Source organism: Trachemys scripta, chromosome 4, assembly GCF_013100865.1.
Source record: "Trachemys scripta elegans isolate TJP31775 chromosome 4, CAS_Tse_1.0, whole genome shotgun sequence".
Taxonomy (NCBI): Eukaryota; Metazoa; Chordata; order Testudines; family Emydidae; genus Trachemys; species Trachemys scripta.
In genome coordinates, this window is record NC_048301.1 from 117,526,399 (window position 1) to 117,552,836 (window position 26,438).

The following is a 26,438-nucleotide window of genomic DNA, read 5'->3' on the forward strand; positions in this document are numbered from 1 at the left end:
CCCCCCGCCGAGCGCCATGCCGCCCCCCGCCACCCCAAGATTGGCCACCCCTTACCAGGTGCCACCCCAAGCACGTGCTTGGTTGGCTGGTGCCTGGAGCCGGCCCTGCGTGGAGAGCAAAGACCTGCGTTTACCCACACAACAGGGTACAGCGTTCACAGCATCACGGCAAGTTTCCCGGCCTCCAGCCTGAACTGGAGGGACCACATCTAGCCGGGAGTTCAGTCCTGACTCTGAAACCCTGGCTCCTCTGGTGAGAGAGCCAATTAGTGGCAGTCAATTAGACAATAGGATACAACGAGCTAAATTGGGAAAGCATCTTCTGAACAACCTGGGGCCTCCATCTCAGCAGCCACAATGGCAACCATTTGCTGAATCAAGGCCCCAAAGGGTCTGTCTATACTGCAGCTAGGGGTGAGCTTCCCAGGGCTGGAAGACAGACATGCGCTGGCACGGCTTGAGCTAGCATGCCAAGAAGAGCAGTGTGGCTGTGATGGCTCAAATGGCAGCTCAGGCTCTCAAGCCCACCCGACCCCTTGGGTCAGAGCCGGATCTCTGCCAGTGCTGCAGCGTCAACACAGCTATTTTTAGCACACTAGCTCGAGCCCGGCTCGAACGAGTCCGTCTACACAGGCTGGGAGGCTCACGCCCCAGCTGCAATGTGGACACAACCAAAGTGTGCAATACCCAGTCCAGAGCACTGCAACGCTGAACCAATACCCCCCCAACTGGTGGCTTTCATGGGCCTGAATTGCTTTCCTTGTGCCTGAACTGCAATACAATTGTAAGCTCCTTGGGGCAGGGTCTGTGTCCTTTTATATGTTGGCAACAGGGCCGGCTCTAGCGTTTTTGCCGCCCCAAGCACCCATACAAAAAGCCGTGATCGCCATCGGCAGCAGGTCCTTCGCTCCCAGAGGGAGTGATGGCCCCGCTGCCGAATTGCCGCCGGACGTGCCGCCCTCCTCTTCATTGGCTGCCCCAGGCACCGGCTTGCTACGCTGGTGCCTGGAGCCGGCCCTGGTTGGCAATAGCGCCTGAGTGCAGTGTCAGTGCTTAGCAGACAAACGATAATACAACGCAACTTTCTCCCACCGTCAGTAGGCAGTCTCCGATGCTCCCTACAGTGAAATTTGATACTTTCCACCAAAGGCACACCCCTTCCAGGATGTTGTGCAAAATACTGTACGTTCACGTAGGGGCAGGAAATATTAAATAAGCTGGCCAGAACCAAAGCGAAGCTGTCACTTAGGCTGAGATTTATTAACTCTGAAGAGGAGCAAATTAAAGGTTTTGATGGACCCATCAATCCCACCACTGTGATTTTTCCAAAGGTTGAACCTTTGGGGAGCTGCAGTCGTTGCACTAACAGGTTTTTAAAGGTTAGGCATTGGCGCTTCTGTCTGGAGCAGATCTGCAGAGGAGTTGTTGTTTTTTTCCTTCTTCTTTCATGCTTTATTATTTCCTGATTCTGCAGTGGGATGGGTCTGTTGAGAAAGATTTTCATTCCCTTTGTAGGATTGGTTTTGGCCTTCTGTTTTTATTCAGCAAGGGAGGATTTTAAACCTGGTAAGTTATTAAAAGCGAATGTATTTTAAAAATTAAACAGAAAAAGCCACGTTTGACTGTTTTACACAGGATGTGTACAGAGCCTGAAATGAAACATGTCTGGGCATTTGGAACACTGCAGATAATAGAACACTCTGCTTTGCGGAGCTTTCAAACTACGTCAAGCAAGTAACACAGAGAAATATTTTCTTAGGAAACAGGTGAAGTAGGAGTTTTATGATTCGGATTTACAGGGAGGGCTTTTAACATTCAGTTTCACATGATTTATGTTTGTAAAAAAAAGAGCTAGAAAAAGGCTATTTTACAAATAATTTTTTAAAAAAAATCTTTAATAACTTTGAAAATATCTTTTTTGAAAATGGCTGGAAATTTTAATTATCGGGAAAAAAATTCATATCCTGATTTGCAACATGATGTTTTTTTAAAACAATCTGGCCATGTCCCTATTAATATTGCTTTATTCACATTAGGAATTTTAACTATTCTTCTTACTGCAGTTTTCTTGGGACAAGGCAGAGAGTTTGCCTGGTGCAGGGTGGGCATGCTGGTTTGGGCAGGTTGGATTGGCTTGTTGTTCACTTTGGTTTCTTGACCCCTGCGGGGCACGGAGAGGGGGGGAAATCTTTCTCTGGTATCCTGGTAAATTAACATCCCTGTGCCTTGCTTTCCAGAGATGCTGAAAGGGAAGCGAGTGATTGTCACTGGAGCAAGCACTGGAATTGGAGAGCAAATGGCTTATCACCTGGCGCGGATGGGAGCCCATATTCTGATCACAGCACGGACGGAAGCCAAGCTTCAGAAAGTACGTACCGAGCACACACACACACACATGAAAGTCAGTCTTATGTCACACACATAGATGTACAAACACGCATGCATACTCACCATTGCAATGACATGACATGCGCATTGGTACACTCGCATGCTGATTCTCACACATGCACAAATACACACACACACGCTTGTGAGTGTGCAAACACATATACATATCCATGCTCATGGTCATGCACACGCATGAACTCTTCTTTTTATACATGTGCTGGTATCCGTGCTCACACCTGCTTATGTACACACAATCTCATGTGCACTAGCACACAAGCATACCCTCTCACTGCATTGCAGTAATATACACACGCCCCCCACTCATCCTGCAGGCACAGACTTCCACTGCAGAGCAGATTATACTGGTAAATAGCCAGGTTGCTTCAGATTTCCATGGTACACAGACTTTGAAATCCCAGGAGGCTCCAATCCCATTCTCAGATCCTTTAGTGCCCACTGTTTAAAGCCAGAGCCAGTGGGTTCAACATAGTAATCCTATTGGGATCCAGGCTTTGCCCGCCCACTGCTAAAGGATCCCCCCAGCCTAAGGGGGGGGGGGTCCACAGGACCTGGAGACCAAAAAATTATGGGGGACAACTAATAAAAGAACAGGGACAAGAGTGAGGTCAAAGGGTTAAACGAAGGGAAACCAGACTTGGCAGGCAGAATGCACTCATTCTACCCACAGAGCCATGTCTATCCGACCATGGATGTAACACACTGAGGTTCTCAGAGGGTCATCAATGGGAAATGTGTTTCTACAACAGGGGTTGCGAGGTTATTACATGGGGGGTCACGAGCTGTCAGCCTCCTTCCCAAACCCCGCTTGGCCACCAGCATTAATAATGGTGTTAAATATATTAAAAAAGTGTTTTTAATGTATAAGTGGGGTGGCACTCAAAGGCTTGCTGTGTGAAAGGGGTCACCAGTACAAAAGTCTGAGAACCCCTGTTCTACAACATTCCGTTCACGTGTTCCAGGTCATCACACGGTGTCTGGAGCTGGGTGCAGCCTCCGCGCAGTATGTGAGCGGCAGCATGGAGGATGAGGCCTTTGCCGAGCATGTGGTGAAGGAGGCTGAGCTACTGCTGGGTACGTTAGCAGCTCACCGTCTGGAAATCGCCATCCGACCTTTAACAAGTGATAAAATGCAGAGAGATGTAGCATCACTCCTTAGCCACATTACTGTCTGCCACATTAAAAAAAAACAAAACAAGAAAGGGCAGGAAAAATCAGAGGGATGTGGAAATGTCCTTCGTCCTTCTCACATTACATTTGTGTGTGTGTGTGTGTGTGTAATGAGAAGAATGAAGGATTATATTCCTATTTGTATCTCACATTCACAAGTGACCAATCCATACATTTAGTATCTATATCGAGTTATAGTTACAATTATTATTAAATGTATTAACTGGCCACTTGTGAATCTGAGATCCAAATAAGATTGAAGAGAGCCCACCATAGTACAGACAGGCTCTGTGCATGCACCCACCCCAGCTCTGCCAATGCAACTCTGCCCTGATTAGAAGCATCATCTGCTGTGTCAGCCTTTGTCCTGCTAGTGGACTGCAATCCTGCCCTGCTGGACCCCCATGCTGTTCAAAACCTGGACCCACGCACAGCTCCGCCGCTCAGGCTTGATCTCAAGGGCACTCTTGATCGCAGTCCTACACCTCTGTAACACTCTGCTCCTGGTTCTCCATCATTACATTCCTAGGCCTTCCATCCTCTTTAAGCTGTAGCAACCCTGCTATGCCAATTATAGGTCACTGCACAAAGCTGTGCAAAGGCACACCTGTCTGCTCTCTCTTGCCACACATCCTGATGCTGCACCTGTGGGCCCACATGCAGGTCAAGAAAGACCTGCATGTGTCCCCCCACCTGCTCCACCCTGAATGAGCTGAAAGTACAAATCACAACAAAGTGTTTTTGTCATACGCCTCTACCCCGATATAACACTGTCCTCGGGAGCCAAAAAATCTTACCGCATCATAGATGAAACCGTGTTATATCGAGCATGCTTTGATCCACCAAAGTGTGCAACCACCCCCCCCCGCGCTGCTTTACCACGTTATATCCAAATTCATGTTATATCAGGTCGCGTTACATCGGGGTAGAGGTGTGTAATCTGAAGACTGGGACTTGGTGAGTGCACGCCAGTCACACATACTGGCAAGCAGAATCTGGATTTTGTCCCAGCTCTGCAGAGATGAAAGGCCCGTGCAGTGACCCAAAAGCCTCCCTTATTATTAAGAATAATAAGAATAATAGAGGCATTTCATTCCAAGGAATACATTCCTGCAGAGATTCATAGTGACTATAGGAAAAGATATGTAGCGTACACAAGCGGTGTGCTCTGCACTTCCTTCGCTCTCTTCCCCCCTAAACTAAAGCATCCCTAGCTCTCCCCTTGGCTTTCAGGAGGCCTAGACATGCTGATCCTCAACCACGTTGGCAACTCATACTTCAACTATTTCGACGGAGACGTGGGTCACGTGCAGAAGCTTCTGAAGATTAACTTTCTCAGCTACGTGGCCATGACGGTTTCGGCGCTGCCCAGGCTGAAAGACAGCGGGGGCAGCATCGTGGTGGTTTCATCCATGGCAGGTGAGCCGTGAACGGGGGCAGAGACCTTGGGGCTGATTTTCAGAAGTGATGGGCACCCAAAAATCCAAGGGATGTCAATGGGAGAGGCAAGTACTCAGCACCTTCAAAACAAAATATGGCCTGCTAAACCCAGAGTTGTGAGTTCAATCCTTGAGGGGGCCATTTAGGGAATTGGGGTAAAAATCTGTCTGGGGATTGGTCCTGCTTTGAGCAGGGGGTTGGACTAGATGACCTCCTGACGTCCCTTCCAACCCTGATATTCTATGATTCCCTTGGGTTTTGCTCCCCCTAGCTGTTTGCCAATAGAAGCTGAACACCTTGGCATGCTCCTTGATTATAACCAAAGGGGCTCATTGGAGGAGCACAGCTCAAGCTCTTCAAATATTGGCATTACAGTCTGACCAGAACAGACTGGAAATATGTGGTTTTCTCTTTGTCTTGGCTATTTGACTGACTAGACAGGGTCATTTTGTTTCTGTGGATCAAATTCAATAGCCAGCTGACCTAGCTGATGGTTCGCTGGCTTACATGAAGCATCTTAGGTGACAGGTTTCCCTATTGTAAATCTGCCGTCTTAGTCAACCCCTTGCTGGTGAGCTCAGCTGAGGAGCCAAGGACCCAAACGGCCACTGAGACTGACTCCACGTTGTAGGTGATCTCTCCAGGTCAGGTCTGAGCACATCAGTTGAGAGCATTGAAGGTGGGAAGCCGCTCGCTCTGTGCATGAACAGGACATTTGGTCTGGGCCATTCAAAGGACCTTAAGAGAGTTAAAAGCAATAGGATTTGAGTGCCTATTTACCTTTGTGTCCTCTGAACCCCCCAGCCTGCGTCTCTGGGGCAGTCGGCGTGACACTTCACCGGCACTCAACGCACTTGGAAAGAATGTTCCATCTGGTGCAGAATCAAATAAAGCTTTCTGCAGCACTGCAACAGAACTTAACTGTGTCAACATTGCTGCTCTGTGTCTAGGTAAAGTTGGGTTTCCATTTACTGCTCCCTACTCTGCAACGAAGTTTGCCCTAGATGGGTTTTTCAGCTCCTTGCGGCAGGAATTAATCATTCAGAAGGTTGATGTTTCCATCACGCTCTGTATACTCGGTTTCGTTGATACAGGTAAGATCAGTGCCATGTGAACCTTGCTGATTAGGAACTAGTCACCCTCCAAATTCAAGCCTTTTATCCTAACTTTCAAGTTGCTTCACAACTCTCCCCCCCCATTCCTCCTCCTCTCTTGCCTCTGCTCCACCAATGCTACCTGTCAACTCCCCACAAACATTCTTGTCTTCTTTCATGCCACCCCGAATACACGGAATGTCCTCTCTGGACTGATCTGGAAGGACACTACCCCCACCCTCCTCCAAAGCCTGGCCTACACTGAAATTTTATACCAGCATAACTATGTCAATCAGCGAAAAAAACCACACCTTGCCTTGCATAATTATGCTGACAAAGCCAGCAGCGTAGCTGCAGCTCTGTCAGCTGAAGAGTGCTTCCATAGACGTAGCTAATGTCGTAAGAGGAGCAACAGCGGTAGCAAAACTCATTCTGTTGCTCTACTACGTCTACACTAGGGGGCTATGCCGGCACAGCTCCAGTGACATAACTATGATGGGATAAGCTCCATAGTGTAGACATACCCTCAGACCCGTTTCTGACTCATCATTTCAAAGAAATCAGTCAATGAATAATGGCTAGCCAGCCTGACGTGCAGTTAGGGTGAGTCTGCGGGCCAGATCCTCAGCTGGTATAAACTGACATAGGTCCACTGAAGTGAATGGCATGACACCAATTTACACCAGCTGAAGATGTGGCTCTATATTTATGTACTGATGTAATTACAACGTGAATATATAAAAAGTGAAAGTGTCTGCATGAGAGTTGCTTGGAAAATGGGGGAAGCGGGGGGGAGGGGCGGGGAACTTACAACATTTTGCAAAATTCTCTTCCTCTGTTGAAATTTCCAATTCTGTTTTGTCTTGTTTTTACAGGCTCTAGTATGCCTATCAAAATCATTGAACGTGAGCTGACTCCCTCTCCCCAACCCTTATGTGGCTCATCTGATTAAATCATAAGCTCTTGGGGGCAGGGATTGCATCGACCTCTGCCTCTGTACAGGGCCTAGCACAATCGGGGCTCTTGTCTAGTCTTGACTGGGGCCTCTAGTGTTACCACGATACAGAACAATAAGAGAGGGGTTATGCTGGTTTTCTCCCAGGCTCACTAAGCCACGCAAGGCTCAATTGATGTTAAATGGCTTAAAAACAACAATTACAATAAGCAAATCCAAGCTGGGTTCAGCTGGCCCCGAAGGTGCAGGGCTCACTAGTGGAGAGCACTGCAAATCTAACCAAAGCTCCTTTTGTTCTACTATGCTAGAAAGTGCCATGAAAGCAGCTTCTGATGTGGTTCTGGTGTCCCCTGCACCGAAGGAGGAGTGTGCGCTGGAAATCATCAAGGGGGGAGCCCTCCGCCAACGGGAAATTTACTACAAATACGCAGCTACCAAAATCCCCCTCTTGATCCGGGACTGGGCTCCAGAACTCCTGGATTATCTGATCAGAAGAAGCTACAACGTGGAGAACCTAAAGAAAAATTAATCAGTCTGAGTTCTCCAGTGCCTTTCCGCTCATACCTGTCTCTGGGGTTACCTTAATCAAGGCCTGGTGTGCTGTGGAGCTCCCTAGCCCAGGCTCCTTCTCACTAAGGCCAGGTCTACACTACCCCCCTAATTCGAACTAAGGTACGCAACTTCAGCTACGTGAATAACGTAGCTGAAGTTCGAAGTACCTTAGTTCGAATTAGTTCGAACTTACCTTGGTCCACACGCGGCAGGCAGGCTCCCCCGTCGACTCCGCGGTACTCCTCTCGGCGAGCTGGAGTACCGCAGTCGACGGCGAGCACTTCCGGGTTCGACTTATCGCGTCCAGACTAGACGCGATAAGTCGAACCCAGAAGTTCGATTTCCAGCTGTCGAACTAGCGGGTAAGTGTAGCCAAGGCCTTAGAATGCAATGCTGGGATCCCTCATCGTGTGACCCTGGGATCATGTGGCATTTTACAGTCCTGAAAACCAATGCAGCATGCCTAGGGTTGCCAGGTGTCTGGTTTTCAACTGGAACGCCCGTCAAAAAGGGACCCTGGCGGCTCCAGTCAGCACCGCTGACCGGGCCGTTAAAAGTCCAGTAGGCACCGCAGCGGGGCTAAGACAGACTCCCTGCCTGCTGTGGCTCCGCGCGGCTCCCAGAGCCAGCAGCATGTCCCCCCTCCGGCTCCTACGCGTAGGGGCATCCAGGGGGTTCTGCACACTGCCCCCGCTCCAAGCAACAGCTCTGTAGCTCCCATTGGCCAGGAACAGCGGGCAATGAGAGCTGTGGGGGCGGCGCCTGCGGATGAGGCGGCGCACAGAGCTGCCTGGCCACGCCTCTGCGTAGGAGCTGGAGGGGGGACACACCACTGCTTCTGAGAGCTATCTGAGGTAAGCGCTGCTCACAGCCTGCACCCCTGACCCCCTCCTGCGCCCTGGCCCAGACCTGATCCCCTCCCATCCTCTGAACCCCTCGATCCCAGCCTGGAGCACCCTCCTGTACCTCAAACCCCTCATTGCCAGCCCCACCCCAAAGCCCTCATCCCTCCCGCACCCCAACCCCTTGCCCCAGTCTTGAGACCGTCCTGCCCTCCAAACCCCTTGGTCCTAGCCTGGAGCACCCTCCTGCACCCCAAACCTCTCATCCCCAGCCCCACTCCAGAGTCTGCACCCACAGCAGAAGCCCTCACACACACCCCAGCCCAACCCCCTGCCCCATCCCAGAGCCCCCTCCCACATCCTGAACCCCTCATTTCTGGTCCCACTCCAGAACCCGCACCCTCAGCCCAGAGCCTGTACCCCCTCCCACACCCCATCCCCAGCCGAGAGCCCTCACCCATACTCCGAACCCCTGGGCTCCACCCCCCAGCCTGGAGCCCTCACAACCCCCCCCCCCGCACCCCTCATTCCTCCCCCACACACCACCACCCCCTGCCTCAGCCCAGACTCCTCCTTTCTGGCCCCACCCCAGAGCCTGCACCCCCAGCCGGAGCCCTCACCCCCTCCTGCACCCCAACTCCCTGGGCCAGCCCGGGGAAAATGAGTGAGTGAGGGTGGGGAAAGCGAGCGACGGGGGGGGGAATAAAGTGAGCGGGGGCAAGGCCTAGGATAAGGGGTGGGGCAGGAGCGGGGCCTTGGAGGAGGGGCAGGGCAGAGGTGGGATAAGGGGGTTCAGTTTTGTGCCAGTAGAAAGCTGGCAACCCTAAGCATGCCACTCCTGTCATTACCGGATACAAACGCGTGCACTCCTGCTCCTGCAGCTGGGAGCACGGTGAAGTCATGCTGGCCTTGAAAACCCATGTTTTGAAAAGATTTTTGAATTCGATGCCCTGGGATTGCATTTCCTACTCTTCCTTCGCTCGCATTTCTCTGCATTTGAACAGACTTAAGGACTAACTGACCTCGCCAGTAAAATACAATGGCCATTGCCTTTACCTCCACCTTGTCTCAATATGGTCTTTATGAGACATTTTTATTTAAGGGAACTAGGCTCTTGTTGCACCGTTGATTGTTAGTCTATGTATGTGTCAGCTGCCTATGAAGAGATCTTTGCAGAGAGGGAAGGATTGTATTTTATCCCATACCGCCCTCTCCTGGTGCATAAAATCCTTGCAGCAGGCAGATTTGAAATTCACAGAAGAGAGGCAATGCCTTAACAATGTAACAATATTAGAATGGCCCTTGTGATCAAGCAGACTGTGGGGAAGGTCATTTCCACAGCAGAAATCTGGCAATGTTTGTTTTAAAAATCTTTGTTTTGATTTTTTTAAGCTAATAGACAGCACTTTGTATTTGAAATGAAGATTGCAATTCCTTCAAAGTTCCTCTAGATCATGGAGGCCTGGCTGTAAACATGGAAAACTACAGTATCCTGTCCCAGGAAGAGTCAGACAATTTCTACTCCAGAAATGTATCAATGTTTACTCAAGAGAGAAGACTGCCCCCCCCCCCACCCAAAGCCAAGTGGCCTGATTTTCAGAGGGGCTGAGTGCCCGCAGCTCAATGGGAACTTGGCATCTCTAAAAAATAGCAGGCCAAGACCTAACAAAAACTAGCCAGCATTCCAGCAAACCCCATTGCTTTAGCTACAGTATCTGGAATAATATAACGACATAATACAGAATACATAGCAAAAGAAGTATCCAGAATGTCTCTGACCTCAGTTCTGACTTTTTAGGAGCTGGATTATGGTTACATAACAGCTGGCATTTGTGGTGACTGGCAGAGCAAGCTATCGCCATCAAAGGTGACTGCTAGCAGACAGCAGCGCTGGCTTTCTGTTTCCCCTTTTTGTGGCAAATAATTAGTGCTGATGGAAATTTTCCAAATTTAAATTACATTTTTTCCACAGGTACAAAAAAAATGAAAAATGTTCATGAAATTGTTCCCCTCTTTTTCCGAAGAACTCTAATAAAAGTGTCATGGTGAAACTATCTCCTGTCCCCAAATCTGAGCTGAAGTTTAAGGAGAGAGGGCTGGACTCTGCACCATGGGATTTGTTCATAACACATGCCCAAGACTGAACAAAGCATGAAAGACAGAAATCTCCAACAACTCCACCACCACCCTTCCAGCCAGCCCTGGCCTTACAACACAGAGCTGTGGACCATGTACCAGGGGAAATGTAGTGACGTGAATTCATTATTAAAATAAAATTCACTAACCTTAGAGTTGTGTATATTCCCCCCCCCCCTTTCTCCATTACATCTTTTTGGCCCATACTACCTGGGTGCAGTGCCATTGACTCCAGTTGAGGCCTTATCTACATAGGGAAGCCGCACCAGTTTAACCTGACGGTATGTCTACACTACAAACACTACAACGACACAGCTGTAAACTGTGCCACTGTGGCATAGACACTTTCTACATCGACGAAAAGGATTTTCCATTGCTGTAGTAAACCCGCTTCTCTGATAGGCAGTAGCTAGGTTGACAAAGGAATTCTTCCATCAACCTAGTGGGGTCTACACTGGGGCTGAGATTAGCATAACTATGTCGCACAGGGCGTGAAATTTTTCACAGTCCTGAGCAATGTATCTGAGTTTTAGGTGTAGAGCAGGCCTAAGATGTTAATTTAAAGACATAGTTGAACTGGTGTGAGCCCCTGTGTGGACGTACCTATTTTGGTGGCTTTTCTCCAATTAAGTTAGGGCCTGGGTCTACACAGTTTTGTACCAGTATAACTATTTTGGATGGGGTGGTGATTATACATATTACAGAAAAGTAGTTATACCAGCACAAAGTTATTCTGGTGTAGGTTATTCCCCCCTTCCCATATGGGAATAGCTATCCCAGTATAAAGCACCTTTGTACAGTGTAACTACATCCACACTTGTGGATTGTACCACTTCAACTATATTGTTAGCGGCCTGATCTATGCTTACAATTTATACCGGCATAGCTATATTGGTAAGGGATGTGGGTTTTTTTGTTTGGTTGGTTTTTTTACTGACTTTGCTGTGCCCGTATAAGCCCTAATGCAGATGCATTTATACCAGCATAAAAGTGCTTTTGCCAGTACATCTTATGTCTCCTGGGAACTGGTGTCAGCTATGCTGGCAGAAACACTTCTGCTGGTATAACCTGCATGTACTCTAGGAGGGTTTGCTGCTATAGCTATGCCAGCAAAACCTTTCTAGTGTAGACAAGGCCACGGTTAAAGCAATATAATTTTTATGTGTAGACAACTGTGGATTGGGAACAGGTTTAAGCCACTCTTAAACCTGGTCAACACTAGAAAAGTGATTGAATTTTAACTGTTGGTTAGAAGTGTGTGTGTGGGGGGGTGTTTGTTTTTTTACTGAAATAGTTATACTGGTGTAAACCCTAATGTGGGTGCAGTTTTAACACTATAAGTTGTCTTATAACTGTATAGCTTATTTTGCTTCCCAAACTGAAATAAGCTATACCACAATAAGGACTTTTATACAGCATAACTGCATCCATGCTAGGTTTTTCTTTGCAACATAAATATAATGGCATAGTTAAAGCAGTAAATAATCTTAGGGTATGTCTACACTACGAGAGTAGTTTGATTTTACTTAAATCGAATTAGTGGAACCGATATTACAAAGTCGAACGTGTGTATCCACACTAAGAACAGTAATTCGACTTTGTGAGTCCACACTAACGGGGCAAGCATCGACATTAGAAGCGGTGCACTGTGGGCAGCTATCCCACAGTTCCCGCAGTCCCTGCTGCCCATTGGAATTCTGGGTCAAGCCCCCCAATGCATGCTGGGGAAAAAAATGTGTCGAGGGTGGTTTTGGGTAACTGTCATCATTCAACCGTCACTCCCGCCCTCCCTCCCTGAAAGCGCCGGCGGGCAATCAGTTCGCGCACTTTTCTGGTGAGTGACAGCGCGGATGCCACAGCACCGCGAGCATGGAGCCCGCTGCGATCATCGCTGCAGTTATGGCCGTTGTCAACACCTCGCACCTTATCATCCACCTTTTTCAGAGGCAGATGCTGAAAAATTGGGCGAGGAGGCTACGGCAGCGCGGTGAGGACATTAAGTCTGAGAGTGGCACAGACCTCTCACAAAGCACGGGACCCCGTGCCGTGGACATCATGGTGGCAATGGGTCATGTTGATGCTGTGGAACGGCGATTCTGGGCCCAGGAAACAAGCATGGTGGGACCGCATAGTGCTGCAGGTCTGGGATGAATCACAGTGGCTGCGAAACTTTCGCATGCGTAAGGGGACTTTCCTGGAACTTTGTGAGTTGCTGTCCCCTGCCCTGAAGTGCAAGGACACCCGGATGCGAACAGCCCTGACTGTCCAGAAGCACGTGGCCATAGCCCTCTGGAAGCTTGCAATGCCAGACAGCTACCGGTCAGTCGCGAACCACTTTGGTGTGGGCAAATCTACCATGGGGGTTGCTGTGATGCAAGTAGCCAACGCAATCGTTGAGCTACTGCTCTCAAAGGTAGTGACCCTGGGAAACGTGCAGGTCATCATAGATGGCTTCGCCACAATGGGATTCCCAAACTGCGGTGGGGCTATAGATGGAACTCACATCCCTATCCTGGGACTGGACCATCAGGCCAGCCAGTACATTAACAGAAAGAACTACTTTTCAATGGTGCTGCAAGTACTGGTGGACCATAGGGGACGTTTTACCAACATCAACGTCAGATGGCCGGGCAAGGTTCATGACGCTTGTGTTTTCAGGAACTCTGGTCTGTTTAGACAGCTGCAGGAAGGTATTTACTTCCCGGACCACAAAATAACTGTTGGGGATGTGGAGATGCCTATAGTGATCCTCGGGGACCCAGCCTACCCGCTAATGCCCTGGCTCATGAAGCCCTACACAGGCACCCTGGACAGTGAAAAAGAACTCTTCAACTATCGTCTGAGCAAGTGCAGAATGGTGGTGGAGTGTGCTTTTGGACGTCTCAAGGGGAGACGGAGAAGCTTACTGACTCGCTCTGATCTCAGCGAAACCAATATCCCCATTGTTATTGCAGCTTGCTCTGTCTGTGCTCCACAATCTCTGTGAGAGCAAGGGGGAGACGTTTATGGCGGGGTGGGAGGTTGAGGCACATCGCCTGGCTGCTGATTACGCCCAGCCAGACAGCCGGGAGATTAGAAGAGCCCAGCGGGACTCGCTGTGCATCCAGGAGGCTTTGAAAGCTAGGTTCCACAGTGAGCAGGGTAACCTGTGACTATTAAGTTTGTTTAAAGAGAAGCTGAACCTGCCCCCGTTTCTTTACCCACTTAATGTTGACTATCCTCTCCAGTTACATACCCCTTTCACCCCGTTGCCCTCCTTCCAACACACCTTTAAAAATAAAATAAATGGAACTTTATTCATTAACACCGTTTTCTTTATTAAGGGTTTCGTGGTAAAGGGTTGAAACTGGGACGCAGACTGTGGTGGGGAGCGGGTGTAGTGATGGAAAGGACACTTCTAAACTCGAGGAATGACAGGCTCTTGCTCCTAGAGCGGTCCGCAGTGGTGGACTGGTTGTTTCAACGGAGCCTGCCACCCCTCCTTTTCGGGACTGGGGGGGGGGGGGGCTATGTGACTTTGTGGCGGGGGAGGATGGTTACAGATCCCCTGCTGCGTGGCTCTGTCATCCAGGCTAAGGACCGCTGCGTAAGATCTGTAACCGCCCTCCCCCGCCACAAACTCACATAGCCCCCACACACAGAACATGAAAACCACCTCCCAGACTGACCAGGGTGCCTAGTGACTGCAATGTGTGTGTGACCTGCTGCTGAACCTGCCCCCGTGTCTGTACCCTGGTAAAGGTGACTGTCCTCTCCAATTACCAACCCCCTTCCACCCCCTTCAAACACACTCTCCCCTAAAAGAACATGATGGAAACAGTAATTAACAGAAACGTGTCTTTTATTAGCAACTAGACAGTTAGGGGATGAAACTGGGACGGGGGCTTGGGTGAGGCGGGAAGGAAAGGACTTATCAAATCTTTGGGAATGAGAGCCGTCTGGTACTTGAGCAGTCTGCAGGGGTGGAGTGACTGTTTTCACGGCCCCTGCCGCCCCTCCTTCTTGGGACTTTGGGGGGGGGGGATGGGACTTTGTGGCGTGGGAGGGCGGTTAGGTATAGACTGCAGCGGGGCTCTGTCCTCCTGCCTCCGGTCCTGCAGAACATCTACAAGGTGCCGGAGCATGTCCGTTTGCTCCCTCATTAGTCCAAGCAGTGTTTGAGTTGCCTGCTGGTCTTCCTGCCACCATCTCTCCTCCCGTTCGCTGTGTGATCGCTGGTATTGCGACATGTTCTCCCTCCACTGGGTCTGCTGGGCCGCCTTGGCTCGGGAGCAGCCCATAAATTCAGAGAACATCTCGTCCCGTGTCCTTCTCTTTCGACGCCTAATCTGCGCCAGCCTCTGGGAAGGGGATGCCGGGGTAGGTCGGGAGACACTCGCAGCTGTGGGATGGGAAAAAGGGAGTGAATTCCTCACAAAGATACATTTTTGTGAACAGTGAACATAGTCTTTCTCTGTGAACAAGACCATGCACAGCACCTATCACATGCACACTCAGGACAAGGTCGAATTTTCGGCCTTCCCATTCAGTGCCTGGGGTCTTGGAGTACAGATCACATAAGCGGGGCAGGACAGCGGAATTCGGGTAGCAGGCAGACATGGTAAGCCGTAGACTTTTGGCTGCTGAAAGCTTAATTTATAGCAGTGCCCTCCTTTCACGTTCAAAGCAATGCCCCTAGCGTTGGCCAGTTCCTGCTGCTGGCAATCCAGCCAGCATGAACTCTGCCCCTGTCCCACCCCCCTCGCGGCTGTCCCCGGGAAAGATCCCTGCATGCTGCCCCTGTCCCGCCTCCACCGCGTGGCTGTAAACCGCCGGTTACAGTTATGTAAAGGAACAAGCAATCAGTCCCAATACTAACATTCCCCTAATTTAAAGCAGGTCACCATGAGTGATATCACTCTGATGAGGATTTCGGACACAGAGAAAGACCGCATGCTGCATGAATGCCAGCAAAAACCAGGGTCGTATGCAGCCATGCTGTGCGAGGCACTGATCCTGGAGTACTTGCTGCTAGCCTGGCGCGGAAAAGTTTCCTACCATGGAGGACGCAATAAGGCCGCTCTCCCCAGGAACCTAATGCAAAGGCTTTCAAATTACCTCCAGGAGAGCTTCGTGGAGATGTCCCAGGAGGATTTCTGCTCTATCCCCGGACATATTGACAGAATTTTCCAGTAGCTGCACTGGCAAGGACTAAAAAGGAGAGCGCCTAGGGCAAAGTAATCATGAAAAACCCATTGTTAATATTCCATTCCTGTTCTGATCAAAATAAATGTTTACACGTTTAAAACACATACCAACTGATCCTTCCCCTGATTCAGGGTCAGGATTAACGCCTTGGGAGGGTTGGTAAGGGATCTCTGTGAGGGTGATGAAGAGATCCTGGCTGTCGGGGAAATCAGCGTTGTATGCGCTGTCGACTGCCTCATCCTCCTCATCTCCTTCCTCATCTTCCCCGTCCGCGAACATCTCTGAGGAAGCGGCCGTCAACAATACCCCATCGTCAGAGTCCACGGTCAGTGGCGGGGTAGTGGTGGCGGCCGCACCTAGAATGGAATGCAGTGCCTCGTAGAAATGGCATGTCTGGGGCTGGGATCCAGAGTGTCCGTTTGCCGCTTTGGTCTTCTGGTAGCGTTATCTCAGGTCCTTGATTTTCACGCGGCACTGCGTTGCATCCCGGCTGTATCCTCTGTCTGTCATGGCTTTGGAGATCTTCTCGTAGATCTTCGCATTCCGTTTTTTCAATCGCAGCTCCGAAAGCACGGACTCATCGCCCCACACAGCGATCAGATCCAAGACTTCCCGATCAGTCCATGCTGGGGCCCTCTTTCTATTCTGCGATTGCATGGTCACCTCTGCTGGAGAGCTCTGCATCGTTGCCAGTGCTGCTGAGCTCGCCACGATGTCCAAACAGGAAATGAGATTCAAACTGGCCAGACAGGAAAAGGAATTCAAATTTTCCCGGGGCTTTTCCTGTGCGGCTGGTCAGAGCATCCGAGCTCGGACTGTTGTCCAGAGCGTCAACAGAGTGGACGCTATTAGCGTCTAATTCCATCCACACCTACCCTAATTGGACATGGCCATGTCGAATTTAGCGCTACTCCCCTCGTCGGGGAGGAGTACAGAAATCGATTTAAAGAGACCTCTATGTCAAACTAAATAGCTTCGTTGTGTGGACGGGTGCACGGTTAATTCGATTTAACACTGCTAAATTCGACATAACCTCCTAGTGTAGACCAGGCCTTAGTGTAGACAAAATCCTTAAACTGAAATCAGAGCATCCAGACAGGAGTTTGAATCAGTGTGACTATATCAGTTTAAAAACTGATTTTAGTTAAGCAGGTGCAATCTTTCCAATGCAGATAAGGCCTGAGTTTTGTTTATTTACACCAGGACAGAATTTGCCCATCTCTTCTTATTCGCTCCCTCCATCCTCCATCTCTCCCTCTATCCACCACATTTCCATTTTCTATTTCCTTTTTCTAATTATTATTCTCCTTGTTGGTGTCACTAGGCCTGAGTGAACCAAAGTTCTTCCATGTTTAACTCTAATCAACCTCAAAAGCTAGATGCATGCAATGTGTAAACAGCCAGTTATCAGTTACAACCCCCCTCACACTGGTACCAAGCGGTAATAATGAGACCTGTATATTTCTGGCTGAAGGGAAGATAATAAATCAAGGGGAAACAGGACCAGATAACGGTTAGAGAGAAGTTGCTAATGAGCTAGATTTATAGCCGCTAGAATGATTTAACTGCTTGAATGTATAAACATGGCTTTTGTAGAAGAAGGGAGAGGGAATGCGGGAAGGAGGGGGGAAGGAGGGGGGAAGGAGGGGGGAGCTTAGTTGTAAAATGTATAAAGAGAGAAAAACTGTTTATACTGGTGTGCTTGATCTGAGACTTGCCTGTCTCCTTGCACCACTTTGAGATCTCAAATAAACTTTGTTTGCTTCTCCACCCTGGTGTGTTTATTGGCGCTCACAATCAAGGTCCAAAGTTTATATATGGATGCTTTTCTCTGAGGCAGCTTTGCAGGGTTTGCCTGGTGTATTGCTTGACTCTGTGGAACCCCCTGTTTTAGGATGTGGATTGTTTTTCTATTTCAGTTTGCAAAAGAAAGGATGTTAAACGGAATGAGATTTTAAAGGGATTGTGTTTGGAAAACACAGAGCATGTGTGTGAAAAAAGAGCAGGTTTGAGTTTCACACTGGAGCTGAGCAGAGCTGAGACGTTGCCCAGACTTGTTTTATTTCAACTCCCCAGATAGCTGAGTTCTGAAATTGCACTGTTTGCAGACAGCACTTGTATGCATAGAAATGCACTGAAAACATTGCACTTTGCCTCCCAAAAGCAAATTAGTAGCAATAACTTTCCATTAGTTTTCTATAGAAGTTTAGTAGCTGATCCTGCAATCCTGATGCACTTACTTCTTTCCCCTAGCCTTAGAACTCCGGCCCTAATCTAGTCCCCAGAACTCACTCCTCTACACCTTTAAACACTCCTTAAGAAAGCCGCCTTCAGAGAAGCCTGCAATCCCTATTTACCCAGGGAAGGGTTTACACACCCACTGGAACTACAAGACATGGCTGTTGCTGGCACAGAGGCCCGAGGACAGCAACAGCGGGGTTCGTTGCCCAGTGTGCTTCGCGCCAATAAACATACCAGGGTGGAGAAACAATCAAAGTTTATTTGAGATCTCAAAGTGGTGCAAGGAGACAGGCAAGTCTCAAATCAAGCACACCAGCAAAAACAATTTCTCTCTTCTTATACATTTTACAACTAAGCCCCCCCTCTATCCCCCTCTCTACCACCCCCCCTACTCCCCCTCCCCTCTCTACCGAAAGCACGTTTATACATTTAAGCAATTAAATCATTCTAGGGCTATAAATCTAGCTTGTTAGTAACACTCCTCTAAACAGTTATTTGGTCCTGTTTACCCTTAGTTTATTACCCCTTCTCCAGCTAGAAACATGCAAACCTCATCATTATCGCTTGGTACCTGGTATGGGGGGGGGGGGGGGGTCGTAACTGATAATTGGCTGTTTACACATTCCAATTTCTGTCCTTGGCTTTTGAGGTTGATTAGAGTTAAAGATGGAAGGACAGAGTTTAAACATGGAAGAACTTTGGCTCAGGCAGGCCTAGTGACCCCAACATGGCTAACATGACTGCTCATTCACTCTGGTTTTTAGTGCATTCCTTCCCTGCATATGTGTGTCGTCTGTCTACATATGCTCCTCAACGCATAGACCATGTCGTTTTATAAGTATAAAGCATTTAGCATATGGTGGGTATCATACAAGTGGTAATAATAAATAGCAGAATCCTGCAACGTTTGTGCTGCAATCACTAGAAATTTCTGCCTAGATTTTTATATGGCCCTCATTCTTGTAGCATTTGAGCACTTCCCACTCATTAATGAATTTATCCTCAAAACACCCCCGGGAGGTAGGGCAGTATCATCCCCATTGTATAGACGAGGAAACTGATGCACACACAGGTTAGGTGACCTGCTCAAGAAAGTATCTATTAGAGCCGGTACTTGAACCCAGATCTCCTTGAATGGAAGTTCACAAACCCACCCTTCCTTTCTCAGAGGCAGGTTCCTTCTAACAATAGGACACTTTCCTTCAGTGTGCTCAGAGAACACGACGGCAGTCCATAGCAGGAACAGGGTGCAATAGGGAATATGAAGTCCAAAATGACGCTGTTGTTTAAAGATTAACGATTGTTAACCTGGACAAAAAGTAAACAAAGGCTGTGACATACATTTCCAGTTGAACTTGTTTTCAAAGCTCCCATCATTTGCTCCCTCCATTTCAGAATATTTATATGCTTTTGTGGAGCTCAGATCTTCAGAGTTTGTCTCTTTTATGCTTGTTTTTCTGCAGCAGGATGGGGTTGTTGCTAAAGATTCTTGTTCCATTTGTGGGATTGGTCTTGGCCTTCTGTTTTTATTCAAAGGAAAATTTTAAACCAGGTAAGTGATTACAGCAAATGTCCTTTAAAACCATGACAGCAAAAGGGTACACTTGAGAGTTATAATAATGGATCTGCACAGAGACAATGCTGCAGTTTCATGAGCCTTTCAAATTCCAGACTGTAGCCGTTTGAAATGAAGTATGTCCAGGAATGTCACCTGAAATGGTATTCCTTTCTCTGGTAGAAAATGACAAATTACACAATTGTATAAAAGTGCAGACATATTCTAACTTCCCAGATGAATAGAGGGGATTATTTGGGGCTTGCTGGAATTTCCACGGGAAGTGATTTGAAATCAACAAAGTTATAAACTGCGGTTGATACTATTGCTAATAAAAATAACCGGACACAAGGTTTAGCACCATGAAATCTAAAATGTTTCGTTTTCAAATTAAAGATGAGCCTCAGCCACAAAATTCAGCTCTGGATAAAAACTATCTTCACGGTGAGATTGTTTTCTGCTCCATCTAGATTTTCATACTGAACCCATCATCCTGGTAGAGGAATCCAGGGCCAGATCCTCAACTGGTGTAAATCACCATAATTCCCCTGAGGTCAATGGAGTGATGCTGATGTACACGAGCTGAGGAATTGGTTCTAGAGGCTGGGCTCGCCCTATTAGAGAAACAAAGGTCAGTTGTGAATTTTGGATCCAAACTTTTAAAGCTTTGGGATCTCGGATTTTAGTTTGTTAGAGTTGTTAGTTTGTTTAGTTGTTGGAGTTTAGTTTTAGTTTGCTCTAGTTGTAGATACTAAGGTTTAGTAGATTTCAAATGGAAGTGCATCAAAACTGTATTTTTGGGTGAGTTTCCACTGTTCCCTTGATGGGTTCTTCTCTTGGGACTAAGAGGAATAGGCTGGGTTGATCTGAGGCTGGACTTGTATGGTTTGGGACAAAAATTGGTGGTTTCACTAGTGTTTTGGGCACAAGTGTTTTTGTGGGTGAGGTTAGTGGGACATGTAACATTCGCTATGTGCTACTCTGCAGAGATGCTGAAAGGGAAGCGAGTGATCATCACTGGAGCAAGCACTGGAATTGGAGAGCAAATGGCTTATCACCTGGCCCGGATGGGAGCCCATGTTCTGATCACAGCACGGACGGAAGCCAAGCTTCAGAAAGTAACTGGCTAGCCAAACACTCCTGTGGTGCCTAGATACTATGGTGATGGGTATATTATATATATGTGGATATTTGATTAAAGAGATATGCATGCTCAGATTCATACACAGTTTATAGAGATGCAATAACGTCTCATAATGAAGGTTATAGACTTTTGTTGGAAAATATCCTATTTTCAACTCCCACCCGCTGCCATTTTAAAGCCTGTTTTTCACTGACCACTACAGGGTTTCTTGCACCTTCATCTGATGTACCTGGGGCTGGCCAACGTCAGACACAGCTCACTGGACAAGATGGAACCCTGGTCTGACCCAGCCTGGCAATTCTTATGTCCCTACCCCCTCCACTCACTAATTTTTACACGGACAATTCTTTTCCACAGGCAGTTTCTCATGTGTTGCTTCTGCCCAGAAGAAACGGTTACTGAAAGTTTTGAGATCTATTTGGACAGAGCAATTTTTGAGCTATGAGATTTTGAGAAAGTGGTGATTTCTCACTTCTTGTTACTTGTTCTTACGGTTTAGCCCAGTTGAACACTGTTGAATGTAAAAGCTCCGTGCCTGTTTTAGCCCCTGATTCTGCAAAAGGACCCATTTGCTCTGCTCCTGGCCACTGAATGGAGACCAATTAGTGGATTGCATTGCAGGATCAATGGTTTATACATAGCTTCTTGGTAAAAAAACTAGTGCAGAGAGCTGGTTTTACCAAGCAGGAGTGCTAAAAACTTGCAGCTATTATCAACGTTTGAATTTTTAGTTACTAACATTTTTAAAAGATAAGCAAAATTGAAGAGAGTACACCTTATTTTCTTACATAAATATTAACAGGAAAAGTTGACAGACATAACTACTAACACCTGACTACTATGCCAGGGTCTCCAGTGTGTTATTACAAGGGCTGTGCAAAAATAACTATTTGCAAAATTCCATGGGGAAAAAAAATGACAATTTACAGCCAAGTCAGTGTTTGCAGAATCAGATGTTTAGTACTTGCTGTACTTTTTGCTGGCAGAGCCATGGGACCAAATGCCTGCATGGTCTAATTCCATTGCTGTCAATGTATTTATACCAGCTCTGAATCTCACTCAGTGAACACAGACTGGACTCACCCAAGTAGGAGAACATAATCACTCTGCCCACTGAGCCACCCAAGTGTCCCTTTGAAACGCTAAGAGTACTAACAGTGGGGAAATCCATGTCTCAATGTTGCATTTGTCTCAGGTTGTCACACGGTGCCTAGAGCTGGGCGCAGCATCTGCTCACTATATGAATGGCAGCATGGAAGACATGGCACTTGCAGAAGACGTGGTGAAGGAAGCCAAACAATTGTGGGGTACGTTAACTGCTTGCTGTCTGGAAATCACCACCTGCCCCTTTCACAGAGGTGCTTTTAGCACAAGAGACGAATAACCCCAATCTTATTTTTACTTCTCACTGAAGCCCAGGCTATAAATGTAGGTCTCCAGAGATGAAGGATCAGTGAACTGATTCTGTTTATTGCCGACACCTACTATGGTCACTTCAAAATACATACTTATTATAAGTATTGTTATTAACATTGCTGGCAACATACGCTGGATAATGTGGTTACATTGTTTACTTTTCGTTTTTCACAGGATTTTATAGACAAAAAGGGGTTTTGATTTTTGAGATACACTTACATACCCAAACCACTGATGCAACACAATGCGAGGTGTATTTAGTCTCTGGAAAATAACAACCTACTATAGCTATTAGTTAAGGGAGTTTTCTCCGTTAGTTCAAATGGTAAAAGGTCTACATGATAAGGAGAGTGTCCTGGGTTCAAATGCTGCTGGCATAGGTTCATTAAACAGTTTCTTCATTTTCTTCTAGCTGAAGCTAAAACCCCCTCTTTGCTTTCAGGAGGCCTAGACATGCTGATCCTCAATCACATCGGTTACACCTACTTTAACTACTTCGATGGAGATGTTGAACATATACGAAAACTCCTGGAGATTAACTTTCTCAGCTATGTGGCCATGACAGTCTCTGCACTACCGATGCTGAAGGAGAGTGGGGGCAGCATCCTTGTGGTTTCATCCACAGCAGGTGAGAGTGAACCAGGCTAGAGACCCTTATGTTCAGTAATGCTTGATTCTTTCCTTTGGTTTAGTTCCTCCTGGGATTCAAAGGAGGCTTCTTCTGAAATTGTTTCTCAAAAGAGAGGAAGAGGATCACCTGAGAAGACTAACATAATTGACGGGGACTATGGGTTCAGTATGACAAAGTCTGTTTACTGAATGCAAAAACAGTCGGTATGATTCATATACCGCCCTTCTTCTGACCCCACGCTGCTGAGCGGCAGCACGTCTAGCATCTTGCAGATCAGCTTCCCAGTGGAGGAGAAATCCGTGATGCAGTCTGGGTGTACTCCAAGTGCAACTGGTTTTACTTACACACGTACACCAGTCCTAAAATGAGATGGTCAAACAGTGCACAGGGCAGTCTCTGCTTCCAGAAATCTCAGCCTAATGCCAATGTCTGGTTCCCAGAGAGCAACTCTGCCTCAATAATTTACTCTAAGTGTGAGTCCAAGGCATGGAGCAAACGCCCCCTTTTCTGAAGCTGCCTCTACACACAACCTGGCACAATAAAGACTAACATCACCACTACGTGTCTTCCCAACAGTAAACACTCACTTGCACACTAAGTAAAAGATCTTGTAAAACTGTGTAACAGAGCCACGTGGTAATATCTGCCATCACAATACATATGGTTTGTTTGCTGGGTTGTGTGTTGTATACACATTAACTGATATATATGTGGATGTGTGTTCTATGCAAGGGTCACATTTCTCATGAGTGAGTTATGGAGGTCATTCAGACCTCATGCTGATAATACCTTTATATCACCCCATCTCATCATATATTTTGTACGTGCCACATATTACAGGAAAACTGTTAGGAATGTTTTTAACCCCCCTCTCCCCCCACATCCCAGTGTTAGTGGATTTACTTATTTCCTTCAGCCTACTGAGATAGTTAGTTCCTGTGAGTCGAAATGTGACAGCTGCTGAAGGATAAGACAAAGTCAGAATGACACGTTTTTGCTTCTGTTCACTGAAAGTATTTAGCCTCGTAAACACTGTTGTTGCATCTCTCTCTAGGTAAAATTGGAATTCCATTTGTTGCTCCCTACTCTGCAACTAAGTTTGCCCTGGATGGATTTTTCAGCTCCTTGAGACAGGAATTAATAATCGAGAATATCAATGTTTCCATCACGCTCTGCATCTTGGGCTACATTGCTACTGGTAGGATCAGCACACTTATTTGACCTTGCTAATTAGAAGGGCTTGTACATATAGTACCCAGGCATAAAAATATTACTTACATCCAGAGAGTGGAGAATAGTGTCCACATATCAGCTTTTTTTTTTTTTTTTTGGTAGTATGAACATTTTTAATAAAAGACTGATGAAGTGGGTATTCACCCATGAAAGCTTATGCTCCAATATGTCTGTTAGTCTATAAGGTGCCACAGGACTCTGTCACTTTTAAAACAGAGTTTCACTATTCTCTTTAGAAGTTTTTACAATACTGAACCCAAATCTCCTAAAAATTCATTGCTTTAGCTACAAAAATGAAGGAACTGTTTTTAATTAATTCAGTCGATCACCTTAACTTTCATGCAAACCTCTTTAGTACATCTCAAAATTGCATCAATGATGATTTTATAGTCACAAGAAATTCAGCCCAAATATGAGTGTCTCAGACTTGCTCAGGAAATTATTATTTTATTTTTACAGCACCAGTAAGTGCTAAACACAAGTAAAAGATAAGGTGTACAATTTTCAAACACATCTTAGTGACTTAGTAGCTTAACTCCTATTTTCGAAAGGGACTTAGGCACTTAGGACCCTGAGTAACCTTTGAAAATGGGACTTGAGTATTTCTGAAAATGTTATCCAATTCTTTTGACCTGAATAACTTAGTAATAAAATTAGCAAAAGTAAATAAACAACAATACAATTTCCAGTTGTATAATTACTCAAAAAGCAGGGGAGAAGTTATACATCTCACCAATTTCCTTTTAAAAAAAAAAAAAAAGTTGAAGTTTTGTTGAAATCACAACATTTGATTTTTTTTAACCCACTCTATTTAGTAATTCGTTTTCAGAATGCCAAATACCTCCTTAAATGTTGAACTTCAGATTTCATTGCTCTGCACAGGTTTGTGATGACGCAGTTCCTTTTCTTGTATTTCTCCTTCTCCCCAGAAACTGCTGAGAAAACCGTTTCCCATGTGATGCAGAAGCCAGGTGCACCAAAGGAAGAGTGTGCACTGGAGATTATCAAGAGTGGAGCATTGCGAAAACGGGAACTCTACTATCCATACACCACTGTGAGAATCGCCCTCTTAATACGAGGCTGGGCTCCAGAATTTTTGGACTCACTCACAAGAAATAGTTTAAATGTGGAAAATGTCAAAAAAAGTTAGGCCCTGCTGCATGTGACAAGCTAACTAGAAAACAAACCAAGTGGCATGAACTTCAGGTAAATGGGGACATTTTATTTTCAGTCTAAATATTTTGTTAAAAGCATCTAAGGGACTTAGGAGCAACAAATCCGATTGGCTTTCAATGAGATTTGTACATCGAAGTCACTCAGGTTCTTCTGAAAATCCCATCCTTTGTTTTTATCTTTTCTCTCTGGAGACAAGAAGAGGGAGCAACATGAGTGCCTCCGCAAAGCAGTAAATTCTCCACTGTCTATAGAACAGCATTAGCAATGGCTGGGTTCATGTTTGCTGGGACGGGGTGTGGGTGTCACCCACTTTGAACCAGGACAGCAACTCTCAGACCTCCCAATGCTGCAAACAGCCCACACTGGTTTCGGTAGTATACCTCCCATTTGCTCTACTGCACTAAGTTGCTTAGTAAGAAATCTGCTTTTTAATTGTCCTTGCAAAACCTAAGAGGATCTCATTCTCCTCTCACTGTGCTCTAACTGAGTCAGCATCAGGTCCCCCAGCATCCCTTCATGCTAAACACTAATTGTTATTGTTAGTAATATTTATCTGCATTGCAATAATGTTTAGAAGCCCAAGCAGGGGTTGGGGCTGGGGCCTATTTTTGCATTGGACACACACATCATAAAAAGACTTCCTGTCCCAACGAGCTTACAATCTTGCTAATGTGAATTACAGACTGTATGTGTATAGAGGCCAATTCTGCATTCCATGAACACCCAGAACTCCCATCAAGCCAGACTTCAAGTTCCAACCCACTTCAACAGTACTCGGGGCAGAACCTTTAAAGTTTAGGGATCACATCGTCCAGCTCTGAAGTGCAGGTGCCTCTGTGGTTGAAAACAGCTGCATTTCAGAGGCAGGGGAAATGTCCTAAACTCTGTGAAATTGGAGGTGGAAAATGTGTAGCAGCACCAGGAATGTACAGCCTAAAGAGACTGCAACCTCATTTTGAAGTTCTAATTGAAATATACATCAGGAAAGTGTAATGAGAGCTATAAAACTATTCTCGGCACTGACTGCTGGGCAAAGCACAGTGAATTTATGCTTGTTAAAAATTAAGTGCAGTAGGATAGAAACTCATCAGGAGTCCCATAAATCATCAAAATTAATAATGTATAATGCATAATGGAGTAACAGAGGATGTGAATAAACGAGACTTTGTGAAATGTGTATTTTACATATTTTTTCTATTTGTTTACTAATGGTTGGTCTATTACTTTGGTGGTTTGCAATATTATAAAATCTCACAAAAG

At 46.6% G+C, this 26,438-nt stretch overlaps 2 protein-coding genes across 2 annotated transcripts; both read left to right on the forward strand.

Moving 5' to 3' along the window:
• Nucleotides 1-1,191: 1,191 nt before the first annotated feature.
• HSD11B1 (hydroxysteroid 11-beta dehydrogenase 1) lies at nucleotides 1,192-8,201 on the forward strand. The gene is made up of 7 exons (XM_034770571.1): nucleotides 1,192-1,566; nucleotides 2,238-2,368; nucleotides 3,369-3,480; nucleotides 4,810-4,995; nucleotides 5,967-6,110; nucleotides 7,374-7,703; nucleotides 8,001-8,201. Exons 1-6 carry the CDS (start codon nucleotides 1,479-1,481, stop codon nucleotides 7,592-7,594), a joined length of 882 nt encoding a protein of 293 aa, XP_034626462.1. The 5' UTR covers nucleotides 1,192-1,478; the 3' UTR covers nucleotides 7,595-7,703; nucleotides 8,001-8,201.
• An 11,226-nt stretch (nucleotides 8,202-19,427) lies between these two features.
• On the forward strand, nucleotides 19,428-25,534 carry LOC117877448 (corticosteroid 11-beta-dehydrogenase isozyme 1-like). The gene is made up of 6 exons (XM_034770572.1): nucleotides 19,428-19,575; nucleotides 20,566-20,696; nucleotides 21,918-22,029; nucleotides 22,581-22,766; nucleotides 23,824-23,967; nucleotides 24,932-25,534. Exons 1-6 carry the CDS (start codon nucleotides 19,428-19,430, stop codon nucleotides 25,150-25,152), a joined length of 942 nt encoding a protein of 313 aa, XP_034626463.1. The 3' UTR covers nucleotides 25,153-25,534.
• The last annotated feature ends 904 nt before the right edge of the window (nucleotides 25,535-26,438 follow it).